Raw genomic sequence first — 17,884 nt, forward strand, 5'->3', positions numbered from 1 at the left:
CTCTTAGTGTGGACCAGAGAGGTTTTAGGAAGAGTCCCCCTGCTGCACCTTTAAATCGCATCACTCATCTGAAGCCTCTTTGTCCTCACGCCTTATTCTCCGGCCATCTGCTCTGTCACTGGTCCCATTCTGGCGAGCCTTTCATCCAGACTGTCGCTGTTCCAGTCGAGCGGCGCGCTAACTTTTTCTGTACACACATTTTCTGCTGCGTCTCCACTCGGAACTCGCGGTGTTTGGTTGCCCGCTGACGTCACTGTCCCAGCAGAGACTTTGGGGTTTTTGGTTCAAGCAGTATGCATCTCGCTCTCGCCGGACTGAAGCCTCTCGTCCTTCACTCTGGTCCGCGGCTGCGACCGACATGAGTCGGGCTCCGGAGGGCGTTTTCCGAGCGGCAGTACGACCAAAAAGCGGACGATGAAAGCGCGCGGCTGAGACTGACGGGTGAGTCCGCCGTTAGCTCCAGGCTAAAGCTAACTAGCCGACTTTTAGCCGCTGCCACAATGGGAACTAATTAAGCCGTTTGTTGCTGAGCTCTTCTTTTTAATACTTTCTTGTCTTAAATTGCACCACATTCTTCAGTAAATTTCCCGTATTTGTTCTTTTATTACTTGTAAACCCCACTTTTTCCCCGTCGTTTATGTTGGCTCCTGGGTCTTGTGTTGTCATGGTGACAGCGTTTTCCCAGCTACCACCGCAAGGTGGCGCCAGATTCGTTTCTGTTGAACCTGCTATGTTCTTCTGTCGCAGATGTGGCTCCAGCAGGATGTCAACATCAGACAGTAAGTTTTCCTTCATGCCCTTTCAGAAATCTGTACCTCCCGATATTTCAACCTGTTTATGTATCTGTTATGTGTTTCAAACACTTACTTATGCCCCTGTCATTAAAAGAAACTGCTAAACTTGTCTGAAGTTGTTGGTTTTCTGCCCTTACTTTTGTTCTTAAGCCAATATTTCATCCGGATTTGAACTTGCTGCTGCAATATCCTAACAGCTACTGATCATTGCTGTTCATGTGCCAAATGAAATAGCAGAGGTGTATGAATGTCTTGTTCTCTCTGTGACACCAGCTGAGGTGGTCAACAGAAGGCCACGGCCTCAGCGACAGCAGAAGCTTCTGCTCCTGAACCTCCATCTGTTGGCCAACCCCGGGGACTCCCTGCTGCTGCAGCACACTCTGGACCGCCTCCTCTCCTGGCTCTGCCCGAGCCTCCGCATCTTCCACGTGTCGGAGAGAGCTGCCCCCTACAGGAGCTTCCCGCGCCTCAGCCCCGTCTCAGGTTTCAGATTCCATCTTCTGCGTTGTAAGACAAGGTACTAAGACCCTGCCCTTAACATCCAGGTTACCCATCTCTGGCCATCACCTTCTTCCTCCACGAGGCCTACGGCGAGGAGCGCATCCTCAAAGTTCTGGACTTCTTCCAGCGCCCGCCCTGGCAGTACCAGTACACAGAGAGCTGCGGCAGCCGGACGGAAGGGATGCTGATCACCTCCAGCAGCTTCTCTGGAAACCCCCTGCTGAGACCCTACCTCCTGCCCAGTCGGGACTTCTTCAGCCTGGGCGCAGGGATGCCTGTGTGGGGGGTTCGCCCGGTCCACTGCGGGGGGGAGATCCTGCGCGTGACCCTGTTCAGCAGCTACGACAACTACGAGGACTCGGTGCGGCTCTACGAGACGGTGCTGCAGCAGCAGGCCGAGGAGCAGAAGGCCGGCTTCTGCTGGTTCACCCTCCACTCAGGTACACGCCTCATCTTTCTTTCAGTCTCAGGGTGTTTTGATCTGCATGATACACTTGGTAGTTTCCTAAGACTGTCTCCATCTCCCTCTGCATGGGAGTACAGTGAGCTGCTTGGTGGAGGTCTGCGCAGGTGCTTTTCTAGTTGTGGTTAGTCAGACTCATGCATGAAAACAGGGGCTGATGTGTGCGTGAGAACACGGTCTCAGACCAGACCAGGTGTGAAGTCCCACATGGTAAACAATAGTGGTGGGCTGATGAGGCTTCACGAAACAGTGTCCTCACTTTCAGAGCCCACTAGATGGCACTCAAGTCATTGGATTTGAACAACCACTTCAATTCCTTTTTCAAGCAGAGAGCGCCACCCACTGAGCTCTGAAAATGGGGACACAGTTTCATGAAGCCCCATCAGCCCATCACTAGTAAACAGGTGCTGCTGGTTTTACTTTATGGATCAGTGGATTATATAAGGAGTAGCAGAACTGGTCAATGCAAACAAGAGTTGTGTTGTGTGATCCTTTAAAACTGGGTTCTCAGACTGATCCATTAAAGTTTTTTGTTCCAACCAAACAACCACACTGTTTAACCAATCAGGTGTCAGCTGACAGTTACATGGATACAGCCTTCAGACTCTTAAGTCCACAAGTGTGAAGTTTGAAAACCTGCCTGAGAGCTGACCCTGGATGCTCTGTCGCCCCTCACAGAACCGGGGCTCTGCCTTCAGTTGGCTATAAAGCAGCTGTCACCGGGGGTTCGAGTGGAGCCGTGCAGCTCTGCTGTGCTGCAGTTCAGCGTGGAAGAGATCGGCCAGCTGGTCCCTCTCCTGCCGAACCCCTGCAGCCCCATCAGCAGCACGCGCTGGCAGACTGAGGACCTGGATGGTAACAAAGTCCTCTTCCAGGTCAGTGGGCCTGTGCCAGGAGCATGAGTGCGGCCTCCAGAAGAGGTGTGGACCGCTCGCTTTGGTTTGACTCTCTCTGAGCCTTCGGTGTGGCCATATGCTTTGTGCGTGAATGTTAATTCTGCTCAAGTTCCTTAACAGGATTTAAATCTTGTGGTGTGTGGATCATAATCCTCCTTCTGCGCCGCAGGTGAAAACCCCAGCTCAGCCCCAGCGCCCCCTGACCTGTGCCTTCCCACTGCCCCCCACCAGCGTGTCCCCCCGTGGAAGCCTGCTGAAGAACTCCGGACCGACTCCCTGCAAAGTTGCAGCACCTCTGAACTGGCCAACCCTCAAACAGGGTAGGAAACAACATCCAGCCCAGTTTTTATTTATTTCTTTTTCAAACTTCACAGTACAACGAGCGAGCTGGATGGATTTTTTTTAACCAGTAGAGGGAGCTCTTGTACTGAAGGGTATTGCATTCACGTGAAGGGGGAAAAAACTTTTCGGTGTCACTTGTTTTTGGGCTTCATTTCTGTTTTCCCAGCCGTTTATTTTATGTTATTTTTCCTTTTTTCACCATGTTTTTCAGACCAATAATCTTCCTGAGATATTGAAATAGTCCAACAGTCCAACTGTGAATGTGTGGTGAAAAAACGACTTTTTAAAAACAGCCAAGCAGTTGGTTCTCCAAAAACAACAACGTTCCTGCGAGAAACTGAAAAAATTACACATCAAAACAAAGCTAAAGATAAATTGTTTTGTCTTCAAGTGAACGCAGTCCACAGGGATACACTTGCTACATGGAAAGACAGTCATCGTCTCTCTCTGTCTGCCATTTCGAACCTAAAAGCCTGTGTCCTCTGCTGTGCCCAGGTCACCGACCTCCGACCGAGCCCGTCCTGGAGAAGCTTCAGGGAGGCAGGAAGGAGAGTCTGGGCTCCGGCAGTCGCTGCAGCACTCCCCCAAGCAGCTCCTGCTATTCCTCCCAGCACAGCAGTCCAGCTCCACCCTCCACCTCCACTTACCCAGACTCCCCCCAACGCCCCTCTCTCACCCGATCTCTGTCCCACCTCCTTCTGGAAGAGGATGAGGAGGAGACAAACGTAGACACCGGGGTCCCCGTGCCCCCCATGACTCGCTCCTCATCCGTGGACCTCCTCAGTGCTTCCTCATCAGAGAGGCAGAAGTCTCTGAGAGATGCTCATGTGTCGGGCCAGGATTTGGGTGCAGGTCTTCCAAAGGCACTGGTGAACTCTCAAGGGCCGAGCAGGGCTGCCGACTGCAGAACTCAGGGGAGGAACGTGAGGACTTCAGCAGAGTGTCGTACCACGACGCTTTCATCGCGTACAAGTAGCGACGAGCCACTGGATGAGTTCTTCATCTGAGCCTCTGACTGCAGGTTAGCTCATGAAAATGCTCAGTTTATGGCTGTTTAGAAGTGGCACTTCCTGACGGCCCCCTGCGGCGCAGCAGCTCCGTCATCACCCCTCACCAGGACCTAGTCGACTGTCAGTCGCGGTTATTAATGTACTTCAAATGTTGTTTCATTAATATGTATAGGAATGCAATATTTTTTACCTTATACTGTCTGACTTTAGTTAGGAAGAGAACTTCCTGTCTTCAGTATTAGAGAACGGAGATAAACTCATGACGACCTTGTGTGACATGTGATGATCTCTCATGGTTTTGATTTCTCATCGTGGCCATATTTTTCTTTAGTCAGAACTTGCAGACGACATAAAAAAGTACTAAATGTTAAGTTTCTGCTCCTGTGCAAAACTCAGAAAAAAAGATTCCTTTAACGCTCCAACTGGACAGTAATTTTAATTTTTTTTTTTACACTTCTAACAGCCATAACTGCACATCAAGACCACGTTTGACTTTCAAACTGTGCTTCAGTTTGTGTTAAGACAGAGGGACCTCACAAGTGGAATGCGCAACAGGAAACAGGAATGTAAGAGGCATTGCACATTTAAGGGCTGCAGCCCCCTCTGCTGGTCAAAGAATGTTATTGCTCTGAGGTGGCTCAGCACAACCAGTCCAGCTGAGGTCTTTGGCCCACTTTCCCTGGCGGGTCACTCGTACCTTAACCGGGTCAAACCTCCAAAACTCCTGTTCTCTGAACAGGTAGAGTCGCCCGTCCGGATGGGTCAGCGCCCCGTTGGTCCCCTGAGGGACTCCGGTCCAATCCGTCAGTCTCCGCGGGTAGTAGGGCTCCCGGGTCAGAGTCTTCAGGTTGAGGACAAAATAGCGGGAGCCCTTAAAGAGAACCAGGTGACCCAGGGGGGCGTAGTAGAAGGCACAGTCCGGGTGACGAGGAAGCCCGGACTGACTAGTGTGCCTGGGGAAGTCCGGGTCCAGAAGGCCATCCGTGTAGCGCCACATCCGCTTCCCTGCCGAACAGAAGGCATCACTTTCTATACAAACTATTTGTGGCTACACAGAGAGCTGGTGTTCTGGTGAAGTCAGTGGAGCGCTACCTTTGAAGAAGTACCACTTGGAGTCTAGAGGCGAAAAGGCGGCCGCTTCGACGGCCGGAGGAAGGTCGGGCCATCGCTGATGGAGACGCAGCGGGCCGCTGACGGCGCCATCTACTGAGACCATCCAGTACACGCTTCCCCTGAACACCAGCACGGTCTGGTTCTGGTCTGGATTCACATGGAAAGAAGAAATGAAGGCAGAGAGGGTGATGGACACAAAGCCGTGATAGAAACGGTGCATGCTTGTGGTGAGACGTGAGAGGTTTTCCTGGGCTCACCCACAGTGATGGCGTCAAACACTCCCAGGCAGTAGAGCGGCTGCTCCGTCTGACGGCTGTCCTGGGTCTCTCTGACCTCCCACTCCTGCAGCGCCGCGTTCAGGACTTCACCCGGCAACCTCACCGGCCGCTCACCCGCCGGCTTGCCTGAGAACACGGGCCCTTAGGTTCAGCGTTTCAAATCACTGCTGCACCTGAGCATGTGGTTCACTCGGAGGATAAACTGCACACTGCTACTGTAAACAGCATCAGACAAGTTTGTGTTCATGGGAACAAATATTGCGCTAAACAGTAGAGAGGCTTCCAGAAAATAGGATGCTGCCAATGTTTACGCTGGAGTTGACTTTCAGGAAGCGAATGAGGCGCATGTATACTTGACAGGAAGTAAACAGCCATCAAAAGCACAGATAGAGAGTGTGTCGAGCGCCGTCACGGCTGGAATGTTAAGAGAGGACGACAGAACTGAGGAGGACGTCGCTCCAGAGGGTCTGTGAGGAGCAGAGTAAACTAGGACACCACTGCGTTGCCTTTAGTGTTGGCCACCACTTTAGGAAGAGGAAAGGTTGTCAGTGCTGGGTCTTCTAAGACAGACTGAGATGTGCTTGCGCATGTTAACCATCAATCTAACACGCCATGAAACTTTAGCAAAGGTTTTTTAGTAGAAAACAGTAGCAGCTAGAGAAGCAGTTCAACAGTTCAGGTCTGGGCCTCTGCACTCTGGCTGCTGCATCCGCGACCCACCCTGTGGCCGTCCCCCTATTCAACGTCGGGTCGCAAGCCAACAAGGTAACAGCAAGTACTTTTGAAATCTGCAACTCCTGAATCACTGTCTGTCACTCTGCTGCAACACCAAACCACCTGCTGACAATGAGGAACACCAGGTTGGTGTCAGACCTGCGACCCGCAGCAGAGCTCACCTCACTATTTCCAGCCAAGAGCATGATAAGAAGCCTCTGTGCTGTCAGTTCAGCTTCGTGTCTCCGAGTGTTTTGACGTTCACGTGAGAGCAGCTGAAGCCCACGGGGCCTTTCTGCTGCTTTCCATGGAGGAGAAGTCTGCAGAAGTTTAACAGACTCCACTCGAGGGCCGGGTGAAGAATGCAAGAGGAACTTTATGAGACCTGTCGAACCGTCAGTCAGAGGTCATCACCGACCATCACTGACCTGTAGATATTTCTGTGAAAAAATGAGGGTGAAAATGTTGTTTTCCTGTCCAAGAGAGGCTTGTGGTGTCGAAGTGAGCACTAGGCCAAAACAGTAGCACGAGTGAAACGTCGCTGGCAGCACTTTGAGAAATGATTTTTTTTTTTTTTTTTTTTTTTTTTTTTTTTTTAAGTGAAGAGCGGCCTAGAAGATAATGTTCTCAGAGAGTGAAGCCAACACATTTCCTGCAGCACAGATGGAGCTCTTAATGATGCTGAGCTGGAAACACTATCAGCCGTGATTGCAGAGGCTGCTCTGCAGCTCCTCAAACATTCCTGCGCCGGACGGTTTTGACAGGGAGGTGAACGTTGCAGGAGCTCCCAGTGGAAGTGCAGTGAAACCTCGCTGTGTTGTGAAATCAGCGGCAAAATAAGCAGAGCAACAGAGCAGCTGCACGTGTGAGAACCTGCCTCGCACAAGCTGCCAGACCCTGCTCTCACAGCAAACACAAACTCATGTATTCGCCCAAATATTTCTCAAACAGTGTGTCACCCTCCCTCCATCACTGCCGGCATCAGCAGTGTGGAGCCCTGTATTAACACAATGGTCCTGAGCTCAGTGCAAAACTACAGAAGAAATCCAGCTTTTTCCATCAATATTACAAGCTGCTAAATAGATACTATTAAATATTTCTTTGGATTTTAATTTCCTTTTCCATCCCCAAAGCTATTAATAGCTATTTTGAAACGCTAAATTGAATAATTTTGATTTTTTTTTTACCAAGACACTGTGAAAAAAACCTAAAAATTTAGTTTTAACCCATAGTTCCACAGGATTTTCACCACATAAAAACATCTGAGGTTTTTTTTTTCAATTAAAAAAAATAATAATTCAAGCAGATAATGTCATGTTCCACTAGATTCACATTTTCTCCTCGCTAATATTTTACTAACAAAATTTAAGTTACGATCGAGACAGTTTTTTCCTCCTTTCATAATAGTTACAGAAATTAAAGTTTTTTTAAGATGAGAAATTAAAAGAATTTTACTGCCCAAGATAATGGAGCTAAAACATAACACTTGGAACTAACTTGCTTCAAACCAAGACTTGTTCTGTAACCAGTCTGTAAACGTGTCCCTTGACCTGCAGCTTCTTTCGAGTATCTCCTTGTTAAACAGTATCACCGTCCGTCTTGAGACTACGAAGCCTTGGTAGGAGCAAAGCAGACTGTGAGAACAATGCAAACAGGCCTTCAATAATCTCTTCTCTTCAGCAGCCTTTTATCACAATCGTCCTTGTGAATGTTAAGTCGCTTTTGTAGCGACCCACGTTGAAGGTTTGATGAGGTTTATCAAAAGTAATGTGGAAACTATTCTCCATTTTCCACGACACTTCTGTCCACTAGCTCTGTGTTTGTGTTCCACTGCTACCGAAGCGGAAGCCTGACTTGACCGTATTTAACTGCCCTGCCTCCAGACGGTGAGACATTTGTCATCTGACCTCAAAGTGGGTTTTTTTAGACGTTTACAAACAGAAACAGCAGTAAAGTAAACGTGTGTGTCCAGTGAAGGTGCCACATTTGACACCAGCCCAGTGGGCCACAGACACACACCACCACTTCCAACAGCTTCTTCAGTGGACAGAGAGGAGGCGGCGCAGGCTCACCGTACAGCTGCTGCACGGCGAGGATGTCGTCCCAGCTCAGCACCAGGCTGCGACCCAGTTTCCTGTAGTACGGCGACATCAGCGCGTGGCGGACCGGCGAGTGCTCCAGACCCAGAGTGTGTCCGATCTCATGGGCCGTCACCATGAAGAGATTGTGTCCTTTGTGACCGTTGAGAGTCCACCTCTCCGCCATGTCGAAGTGGGCCTCGCCACGACGAGGGAGGAAGGCATGGGCCAGAGTGCCACCTGATGGTCAAAGGTCACATCAGTCGTAAGCAAAGGCCAAACACCAAGTCTCAGACGAATTAAACCTATTCATGTCTCCATATTCTGAAGATCACGATCCACTGACCTGGTCCGTCAAAGGCATTGCCAGCCCCGTCATTGTGGTCTCCCTCATAAAAGGCCAGCCGGATGTCAGCTGGTCCTTCAGGGACCTCTTGGAAGACCAGGCCCGAAACATTACTCCACAGCTGGAAGGCCACACTCACGGCCAGACGCACCGAGCCCAGAGACAGGAGGCGAGGCCAGTTGACTATTTGGTAGGTCAGGTGACGCTTGTACCACTTCTCAGCTGCACATCAAAGAGGAGAGCGTCACACATGATGCTTCACATCAAAGGACATGGAGTTTGATTTCAGGTGGAATCAGAAAAACTAAAGCCTTTTATTTCTTATGACGTTGATGTTTGCTAGTTGAGCTGGTTTATCTGAAATAAAACATACATTTCAAATAGTCTCAATATAAATGAAAAAAAATTAATAACATCTACTTTTGGAAGTGATATATATATATATATATATATACCACCTTTAATATAACTGAAACGGATACTTGTTGAGTTCATGAGCAGTTTTTAAAATTTATTTAAAGAAATTTCACAAAGAGGTTTTATGTGTTCTTTGTGCACATTATTCTTCATTCAAACAGTTTTTTTTTTTCATCAAAAAAGCACGTTGAAAATACATCCAGTGTAAAGGTTTCCGTAGACAAGAGCAACCTCCACATCCAAATGTGACCTGCAGCGAGACACTTGCTCCACAGTGACAATCCTGCCACCCAAATCACATGTTTACGCTGTTGTCATGCAGCTGTGCGAGCGAGCGCTGCAGCCGCTCTGACTACATGTTTGACTGACTTCCACACGCGTCTGTGGTTTCTCAGCTTCAACCTAATTACACCAGCAGCAAACACAACAAAAACACATGCATTCAGACGGGGCTCTGGCCTGAGCTTTAATTCACATGTGACCAACTGTGCAAGTAAGTATACACCGGATCACAGCAACGTATCAAGCCGGACTTCAAGTGGCAGCTGCAGACAGCCACAAAAAGCAGACCGAGCGGCTGCCAGGCAGGAAACAATCACCAGATAATAATATGAACCTTAGGGCCACGCAGCTGGACACACTGGTTCTGAAATACAGCGCTATATACTGTATATACTGTGTGTATATATATATACACACACAAATTGTGAAAGACTGGTTCAGGGAGCATGAGACATCATTGTTACACATAGATTGACCACCACAGAGTCCAGACCTTCACCCCATTGACAATCTTTGGGAGGTGCTGGAGAAGGCTTTGTGCAGCGGTCAGACTCTACCATCATCAATGCAAGATCTGGTGAAAAATTCATGCAACAAAGCTTGCGACTGGCGACTTTCTTTTGGGCCAGGCAGTGTGTGTGTATATATATATATATATATATATATATATATATATATATATATATATATATATATATATATATATATATATATATATATATATATATATATATGTACACACATACAATGGATGATCTATGTAAATAAATGTTTGAAAATATAGGAGTTTCTCTGAAGAATTTCATGAAGGTTAATGCAAATTGTGTTGACATATTTGATAGATAGTAAGTAAATTAGATGCAACTAAAAGAATAAGATTATTTAGATGGTTATATATTTAGATCAAGACAACCATTTGAGGTTCTTACACAAGCATTTTTCACAGCAGCAACTTTATTTTTAACGTAAATATGTCTGGAGGCTCAGGTTACAAGCAAGGTTTTTATGCAATTTCTTGACGTTTTCCAGCAACATAAAACTTGAAATAAAGACATAAATGTACCTTGATGGAAGCATGAAGCATGAAGAAAATGTATTTATGTAATAAAGTGGCCGCTTATTAACGTATTGTTTATAGAAATGAACAAGCTATAGTTAGCATGTTTTACTTTAGTTAAGTTGTACAGGATATGTTTTCAGTTACAATGCAATATTTGCGCTCAATAAGAGACAGAAAATTTATACATAGATTTATACTAAAATTCTTACCAGAAAATTTCGGGGGCCACCAACTTCGACATACCTATATACATATAACGTGTAATATTTCTTAAACAAATCATGTAGACATGACTTGAGCAAAGCATGGAACAAAATAAAAAGCTATTTCTACCCGCTGATAAAAAGAGCCTTTAGAGGAGGAAAACATGTGCTTGCTTTATGATTTACATACTTCAGAGCAGCAAATACCGCACACTTGAAGTTGTCCAAATATTTCAAGACAGTTTATAAAACTTCATGCTCATGTTAGCGGGCGGTCGGCACCGTCCAGAGGCTGCAGACTCGGGGATGTTTGTGCTTAACTTGGCTCTTATTATTTTTGTAGCGAGTGTTGCCTGTACAAATAACATACAGCCTGGAACACACACTAAAGATGGGAGTGATAAACAAGAGGTATGTGGCCAGCGCTGTGGAACTCAGCCGTCTCAGTCGCACACAGGAGACGGGACGTTATCTGCAGATCTGGGGTTATTAAGGGTTGGGCAATAACGGGTGGTAGAAATTGTTGCTGGACTCAAGAGAGAAAACCAATCCGACTTAGCGTGGCAGCTTGCACCCTTCGGTCGGAGGTTGGAAATACTTCAGCGCATTAAACGTTTGACCTTTTTCTTTTCAATTGCATTTCTACAATGATGAAATGTATTTTAAGAGTTGAAGCACGTCATATTGCCACAGACTCCCCATGGACAGCGAACACGCCAGGAAGCCAGATACACAAAACATTCCACCACTTCCCTTATGGAAGCAATTTAGATGCGTCCCACTGTAGCAGCAGTGTGGGGCCGTGGCTTATCTCCGACTTTTGGAAGTGACCGAGATCATCTGATGTCCGAAGTTATTGTTTGTCCAGATGAATAGAGATCGTGTCGATTGCTGCGTCAGACAGACAGATGGGATTGAAGCCACGTTCGAGTCGCAACTGCTGTATGAAGGTCAAGGCAAATAATTTCATTATTTTCATTGTTGATCCATAAAACAGTCAGATGTGGGAAGATATTCCAAGGTTATGGACTTGTTTGTCTATTTTCTTGCTTAATAACTGTGGGTGAAGAACACTAGTAGGTTTGTGAGCTTATTTTTTTCAGATTTTAATATGATTTTATTAGACATCATTAAATCGGTGCCTTTTAAATTAGACAGCAAACAACTTTACACATTGTGCAGTGCTCAATTTTCCGAGTAACACATTCCCTTTTCCTCATTTCTTCCACTCTGTAGTTTGTCCAGACAGCTCTGACTAGATGAGCCGTTAGCGCTTATCTGGAAATGAGGCGTGGAATGTCAATTTGGCAAATGTCAGTGGGAAGGACAGAGAGAATTCAACACGAGTCAAGGTCAGTTTTCACTGAGCAGGAAGCTCCGTGTTCACACACAAACACGGCGGCGCAGCTGCAGCTGAACATCTGTACTGGAGTCTGTGTGGGGAAAAATGCTCGCATTTAAAGTCAAGGTGCTAACAATCATGAGCAAAATGGGAAATAAACGCTTACTTTATTGTTATTATTTTGCCCCAATAAATCTATAAATTCTGTTGAATTTAAGGCTTAATTCATTCTGCTTTATCACCTTGTATATTTTCAGGAATATATCAGAAAATAAATTAACCTTTTGACACACTGTGATGGAATAATGTTTGGACATACAACTGTTTTTATTTATTTATCACCCAAGAAAATGGATGAAATGATGGTTGGAATATTTATTTCAGAACGCCACGATTGTTGGTTTTAAACAGCGGACTAGGGGTCACTTGAAGTAGTTGTGTGAGGTCAGGTACGACAGTGTTGCGTTCAAAGACACTCCAGAGAATAACCTTTGCTTTGTCGCACTTCATTTTCACATTCTGTATCTCATGGCAACCTCATTCCGCCATGTTTGGCTTACTATGCTAGATGTTGCGCATTGTTTTCCTTTTGTTTTTATATTATTTTCCCACAAAACTTTTGATCCCCAATACCGAATTCCGTGTTTGATGTTGGTATTTTCTCACTTACAGACAGTTCAGTTTATATCGAAAGTGCAGTCTGCTTTAAGACTGAAGGGCGTAAAATGGCAGCGACAGAAACGCAATGATATGAGTCACGTCTGGGAGACGAGCGACAACAATCCCTCTTTTTGTGTTCCTCTAATGCATCCAGCACAGCAATAAGAGGCCTGCTGCCAGTGTGGCAAACAACATAATCCAGTCCATCAGCTGAGGACGCGCGTACCAGATGGGGCCGCTCAGGTACCGACATGAAGAGGCGGCGGCAAACATCAGCCACTGCTGCATTCCCCAAACATTAGCCAACGTTTGCAGTGACAGGGAGGAATGTGGACATTGTGAAGTGGAGGAACACAAGAGGGGTAAAGTATGACCTCAAAAATGAGTGTGCTGTAGTTGCCCTCGGATGGAGTCACAAAAACAAAACAAAAAAAAAACAGCAGCAGGTTGTATGTTCTGAGACAGGGAGGAGAAGATGAGAGGCGTCCAACAATAACCCTCAACTCTTTGCTTCAACGTTCCCTCCCTCCCTCAGGACAGAACAAGCAACAACAGGACACACAGGTGAACCTGTGCACACTTACTGCCTTTAGCAAGGGAGCGTTTGGGGCGGAGTCGGCGAGCGGCGAGCTTCTTCCCGGTGAGGACGGCGTTGACCCTCTGGGACCAGATCTGCTGACTGCCCTCATCCGACACTCCACAGCGTGGCTCTGCCATCTGCCTCAGGGTGGCGCTGTCCAGTTGGCCTGTCACTGGGAGGCGAGTCAGCCACTGGAATTCCCTGTAAAGAGATCAAGAGCTGGGTCAGGCAGTGTCTCTCTTTACTGCCACAGAAGCGGCCTGCGCTAAAGCAGGTCATCTTCAAGTTTCAGCTGCACTTGTGCATCACGTCATCCCTAAATTACACCTCTGCAAGGAGGCTATTTTGACAGTCACGTCTTCACAAATACTAAGTCAATATTTTCAAGCTCCTAAAGGTATTTTGCTGCTGAGCAGAAAATATGATATTTGAAGGGCTGGGTGGAGGAGCAGCTCTTGCTGAGTCACACTGTTTACTCTGTAATGAGTGGCTAGACCACACCCACTTTAAATTCTTCTGTTTTAAGTCCGTCTGTTTCCACACACAGAGACGTTTTGAACTGTCCAATAGCTTAGTCTTTTAGCATCCATCCACTCAAATCAGGTGACAAAGTGGATACAAAAGTTGGGAGACGCAGGTGATCGATGGAGAATCCTCGGTCATGAGGACCTGGATCTGTCCGTGAAAAACGAAAAACAAAGCTGGGGAATTTGCATTTACAGTCTGTGATACGCCCCTCAACTGTTGCACCAAGCCTTGAGAGGTGACTGGATGAATGCAAGCAGGAAGAATGTTCTGCAGTGATGGGCTGATGAGGCTTCATGGAACGCTCTTCTTCAGAGCTCAGTAGGTGGCGCTCTCAGCTTAGAAAGTGACATGAGGTTTCCAAAGATTTTAGAGAAGAGAGTTCCATCTAGTGGGCTCTGAAAATGAGGACACTGTTTCATGAAGCCTCCTCAGCTGGTTTTCTGCTCTCTTCTTGGCTCTTATGAAGTATCTGACATCTCACTTGATTCCAGGCTCCGGATCATGACCCACACAAGGGGTTAAGAAATCAACATCAGAATTTCTCAGAAGTAGCCTTCAAATACATCATTCTAAGACAAAATCCACAGATCTATATTATTTAACTCCGAACTGGTCGCAGGTTTTCCTGTGTCTCACTTGGAAGAACCAGAAAGTCTCCACCTTTTCTTTATCTGACCCCTTCAGGCATCACCTGGAGCTGCAGATAGGCGAACAGTAGGATGAGCCCTCTGGTGGCTCCTCACCTGGACGGGCTCAGAACAGCTTGTCAGGAACAGCATGTGTTTGTGTTGAACTGGATGGTGCCGTTGTTTAAATGCACTGTGTATCACTAGATGAGTGGCGTTGTCAAAGAGACATACTACAGGTGATTCAAGGGAATTACATATTTATTTATTTTAAAAACAAAAAAGGCCTCATACAAAGGTCCGATATCCGCCCAACTCAGAGCAGCCCAATTTCCATCCATATACAGTCAGCCTACTGGCCAGAGGGCAGGCTTCTTCAAATTCCAGGGTGGTTCAGAAAAGGTTCAGTGGAGGTCTGCTGGTGCTGAGGTGAGGGTGTGTTTTATTGCCCCTCGCTGAGCCTCAGGAGCCCGAGCGACGCCCAAGTACCCCGGCAGCCGGCCCTCATTCATTATCGAGACAAACGAGTCCGTAAATGTGTCAAAGTCGTAGACTAGAATGAGATGTCGGCTCATTTACTGCTTTGTTTGTAAACATCTGGTCCTACCTGATGGCGGATCGTATCTCAACGGCGTTGTGGAGGTGGTGGTCTTGGTGGAGGTAGCCATATTTCTCCAGAAAAACCTAATATCAGAAACAAACAGGGCAATTTTTACAGCGTGTCACTCAATTCCGACTGGGAAAATGGTGAAATGAATTGTGTGTCATCGGCATATCAGTTTGTTTGGAGGGGAAAACACAGTGGCCCATGCACAGAGCCATGTGTGACCTCAGGAGAACTTAAGCGGAGGTAAGGGTGGGGTAACCAAGAGGAGGATAGGTGACAAAAGGGGGCCCAAAACATTTTTAAACAAAACAAATAATTAAATCTTTTAGCTTGAAATGCCTTATTGTGTAGCAGCATTTGAAACGGCATCTTACGCTCCAAGTTCTGCTGTAAAAACTATTGTCAACAGGTGACCAATGAAACGCTTGAAGAGACAGCAACCGACCCGTGACACCAACACTGTTGATGTTGGAACCTTTCCATTCTTGCCTGCCCCTCTCTGTCAGTCAGAGGGAGAGACGGAGGAGCTGTGGTGAAAAGTATTTTCACACACATACAGACCTTCTGAATTCATTGTTTAAATTTTTTTAAAAATTCCTTAAAATCTGCAATTGAAAAATCCCAAAGAATGAAGCAGGAAGAATGCAGATGATATTATAGCCGGAGGTTATTGTGGAGAAATATCCACCATGGTTGGACCACCCATGGGAAAAACGTCTCCTGGGCGCCTCTAAACTGAGACGCATTATTTAGCAGCGTCACACAAACATACATGAAAATAATAGCTGAGAAATTCCCCGGCTTGTAAAAAAATGGCCGCCAGGTATCCTGACAACAGATGCATTATTTTTTAGCGTCACGTCCCAGGATGAATATTACCATCCCTCAACCACAGACTCTTCTTGTTCAGACATATCTCTCATTACAGGTGTGGTAACGGTGGGATGGAAATTAAAATACGAGGGATGACAGATGTTCTGGGTCGAAAAAGGAACGTGGAACAAAAAGACAATATTTTCCTCTGTGTGCGCAGCAGAGGTGCCGCAGGGCATTGTTTAAGGAAGTGTGGAAACACATGTAGGGCCGATATTTCAGCTGGAAACACTGCAATTACGCAGAAATACTGCGACTCTCAACCTGAATTCTGTCGACCTGTTGCAACACAATTACATTGCGACTAAATGAGAAACACCCTTTCAAAACTTCTGCCACATGACGGGTTGTCGTTCAGAAGCCATTTCACCACTCAAGAGTCTCCTAGAACTCAAGAGTTGGATGTGGCTGGACCACCTCAGACGGAAGACAATCCGGGAGGCATCCTGGTGCCGAGCAACCTCAGCTCTTATCAAAAGTTCTCCTCGAAAAACAGGCTCCAATGCTGAACACAGCACCGGACTATTGGATTTTGTCCGACTCCAGTAACAGCCCTGAACGCTTGTGTTATGGTTATGTATCGTCAGCTAAAGCAAGAGGGTGGACAAGCTGATGATTCGGGGGGTTTCAGTTCACACTGCGGCCCAGTTAACCACTCGAATACAGTGGTACCTCGGTTTTCGAACGTCCCGGAATTCGAACAAATTGGACTTCGAACAAAAAATTTTTGGATTTCCAACGAAAATCCAGAACTCGAACGCCCCCGAAAAAAGCCGGAAAAAACATAATGTGCGCGGACTGATCAGCTGACCCACCACGCGCTTTGTTATTGTGTATAACGCAGCCTCTGTATGCAGACGTGTCCCGTGTCCAGCTACATTTACTGACTGTTTTTTCTTCATATTGAGGTGTAAAACCTTTCCTGTCTCCGCACTGGACCGTGGTAGAGTGTCACAGGGGAGGTGCTCGCTCTTCACACCTCCGAGGCTGGAGCGCTCACTCCAGGGTTTGATGTCCTGTTGTGGGCTGGAGCTGGGACAGGGATGAGGCGAGTCTGGGACAGAGCGTGACTTGGTTTATGACTTTGTCACAGCCAAACTGCACAGAAGCGCACATTCAGAGCTGGACACGCACCGGGCACCTCTTCACTTCTGGAGAGACGTCACTCACTCGGCAACCCCTCCCACATGCAGCGGCCACACACATAGAGGAACAGCGCACCTGCAGCAGACACTCTACATTCACTCCTACAAAAGACTATTTTAAGGCTTGGAACGCATTATTTCTTTTTCCATTCATTGAAATGGGAAAAATCGATTCAGATTTCGAACTATTCGCTTCTCGAACGGCCGCCTGGAACGGATTGTGGTCGAGAACCGAGTACCACTGTACTTGGATTGTGAGAGGTGAGCTGAAACAGGAACAGATTCGAAGTGAAGGGCAATTTGATGGCCATTTCTGATAAAGTTGGCAACTACGGTTTGGTCTGAAAAAGTAGCCCGTAGATTCAGGAAACTAAATCTGTCAGAAGTGTTTCGCCTAGTGGGAGGGCCGGCCCTGCCACTCCGCTGGCAGCAGTTGACAAGAGGATATTTTTGTGGGATTCACTACAAACGAAACGTGTTCTCTTAAGCAGGGTTTGTACATAAGTCGTCTTCAAATCAAAGTTATTTTTTTCAACGAAGATGAGCAACTTACGGACATTTAATAATGATAGAAAGAAATGTTGCCGACCTACCTCCGGCTCCAGGAGCAGCGGGGATCCTCGGGCGGAGTGAGCGCTGATCAGGGTGGTTAGAGTCAAGATCCACGCGGCCCGTGGTCCGGCTCCACATGGTTCCGGAGGTCGGCGGATCATTGTGGGTCACGATGGCCGCTGCACGCATGTCACTCCCGCCGCTAAGGTCATGGTCGTGTCTCGGGCTGCCCGCTGCTGTCAGACCATAGCGCGCCGCTCTTCCACACTTCAGCATCCCTGCTGGAATGTCGGCGCTGCCGTATCAGGCTGGCAGGCCCCGCCCACCCCGACACAAGCCCACAACCAGGCGCGCTTTATCAAGAGTTCATAGAGCACATTCCGCAACAGTGGAGTACCATTAAAACTGAACCGTCAGTAATTTTTAGAAGCAACTGTCATCGACCAAAAATGAATATATGTGAATGTATTAATT

General features: G+C 47.1%; 2 protein-coding genes across 2 annotated transcripts; one reads left to right on the forward strand and one right to left on the reverse strand.

Moving 5' to 3' along the window:
• The first annotated feature begins 135 nt into the window (after positions 1 to 135).
• Positions 136 to 4,433, forward strand: LOC128764330 (protein FAM124B). Its single transcript, XM_053874057.1, has 7 exons — positions 136 to 441; positions 748 to 779; positions 1,068 to 1,277; positions 1,340 to 1,735; positions 2,437 to 2,633; positions 2,824 to 2,974; positions 3,492 to 4,433. The coding sequence occupies exons 2-7, from the start codon at positions 764 to 766 to the stop codon at positions 4,001 to 4,003; spliced, it is 1,482 nt and encodes a 493-aa protein (XP_053730032.1). The 5' UTR covers positions 136 to 441; positions 748 to 763; the 3' UTR covers positions 4,004 to 4,433.
• On the reverse strand, positions 2,935 to 17,667 carry mmp28 (matrix metallopeptidase 28). The gene is made up of 8 exons (XM_053874054.1): positions 17,452 to 17,667; positions 14,841 to 14,917; positions 13,084 to 13,280; positions 8,536 to 8,757; positions 8,184 to 8,429; positions 5,377 to 5,523; positions 5,099 to 5,266; positions 2,935 to 5,011 (listed from the first exon to the last, which is right to left on the reverse strand). The coding sequence occupies exons 1-8, from the start codon at positions 17,569 to 17,571 to the stop codon at positions 4,617 to 4,619; spliced, it is 1,572 nt and encodes a 523-aa protein (XP_053730029.1). The 5' UTR covers positions 17,572 to 17,667; the 3' UTR covers positions 2,935 to 4,616.
• Between the last annotated feature and the right edge of the window lie 217 nt (positions 17,668 to 17,884).

Source organism: Synchiropus splendidus, chromosome 8, assembly GCF_027744825.2.
Source record: "Synchiropus splendidus isolate RoL2022-P1 chromosome 8, RoL_Sspl_1.0, whole genome shotgun sequence".
NCBI lineage: Eukaryota > Metazoa > Chordata > Actinopteri > Syngnathiformes > Callionymidae > Synchiropus > Synchiropus splendidus.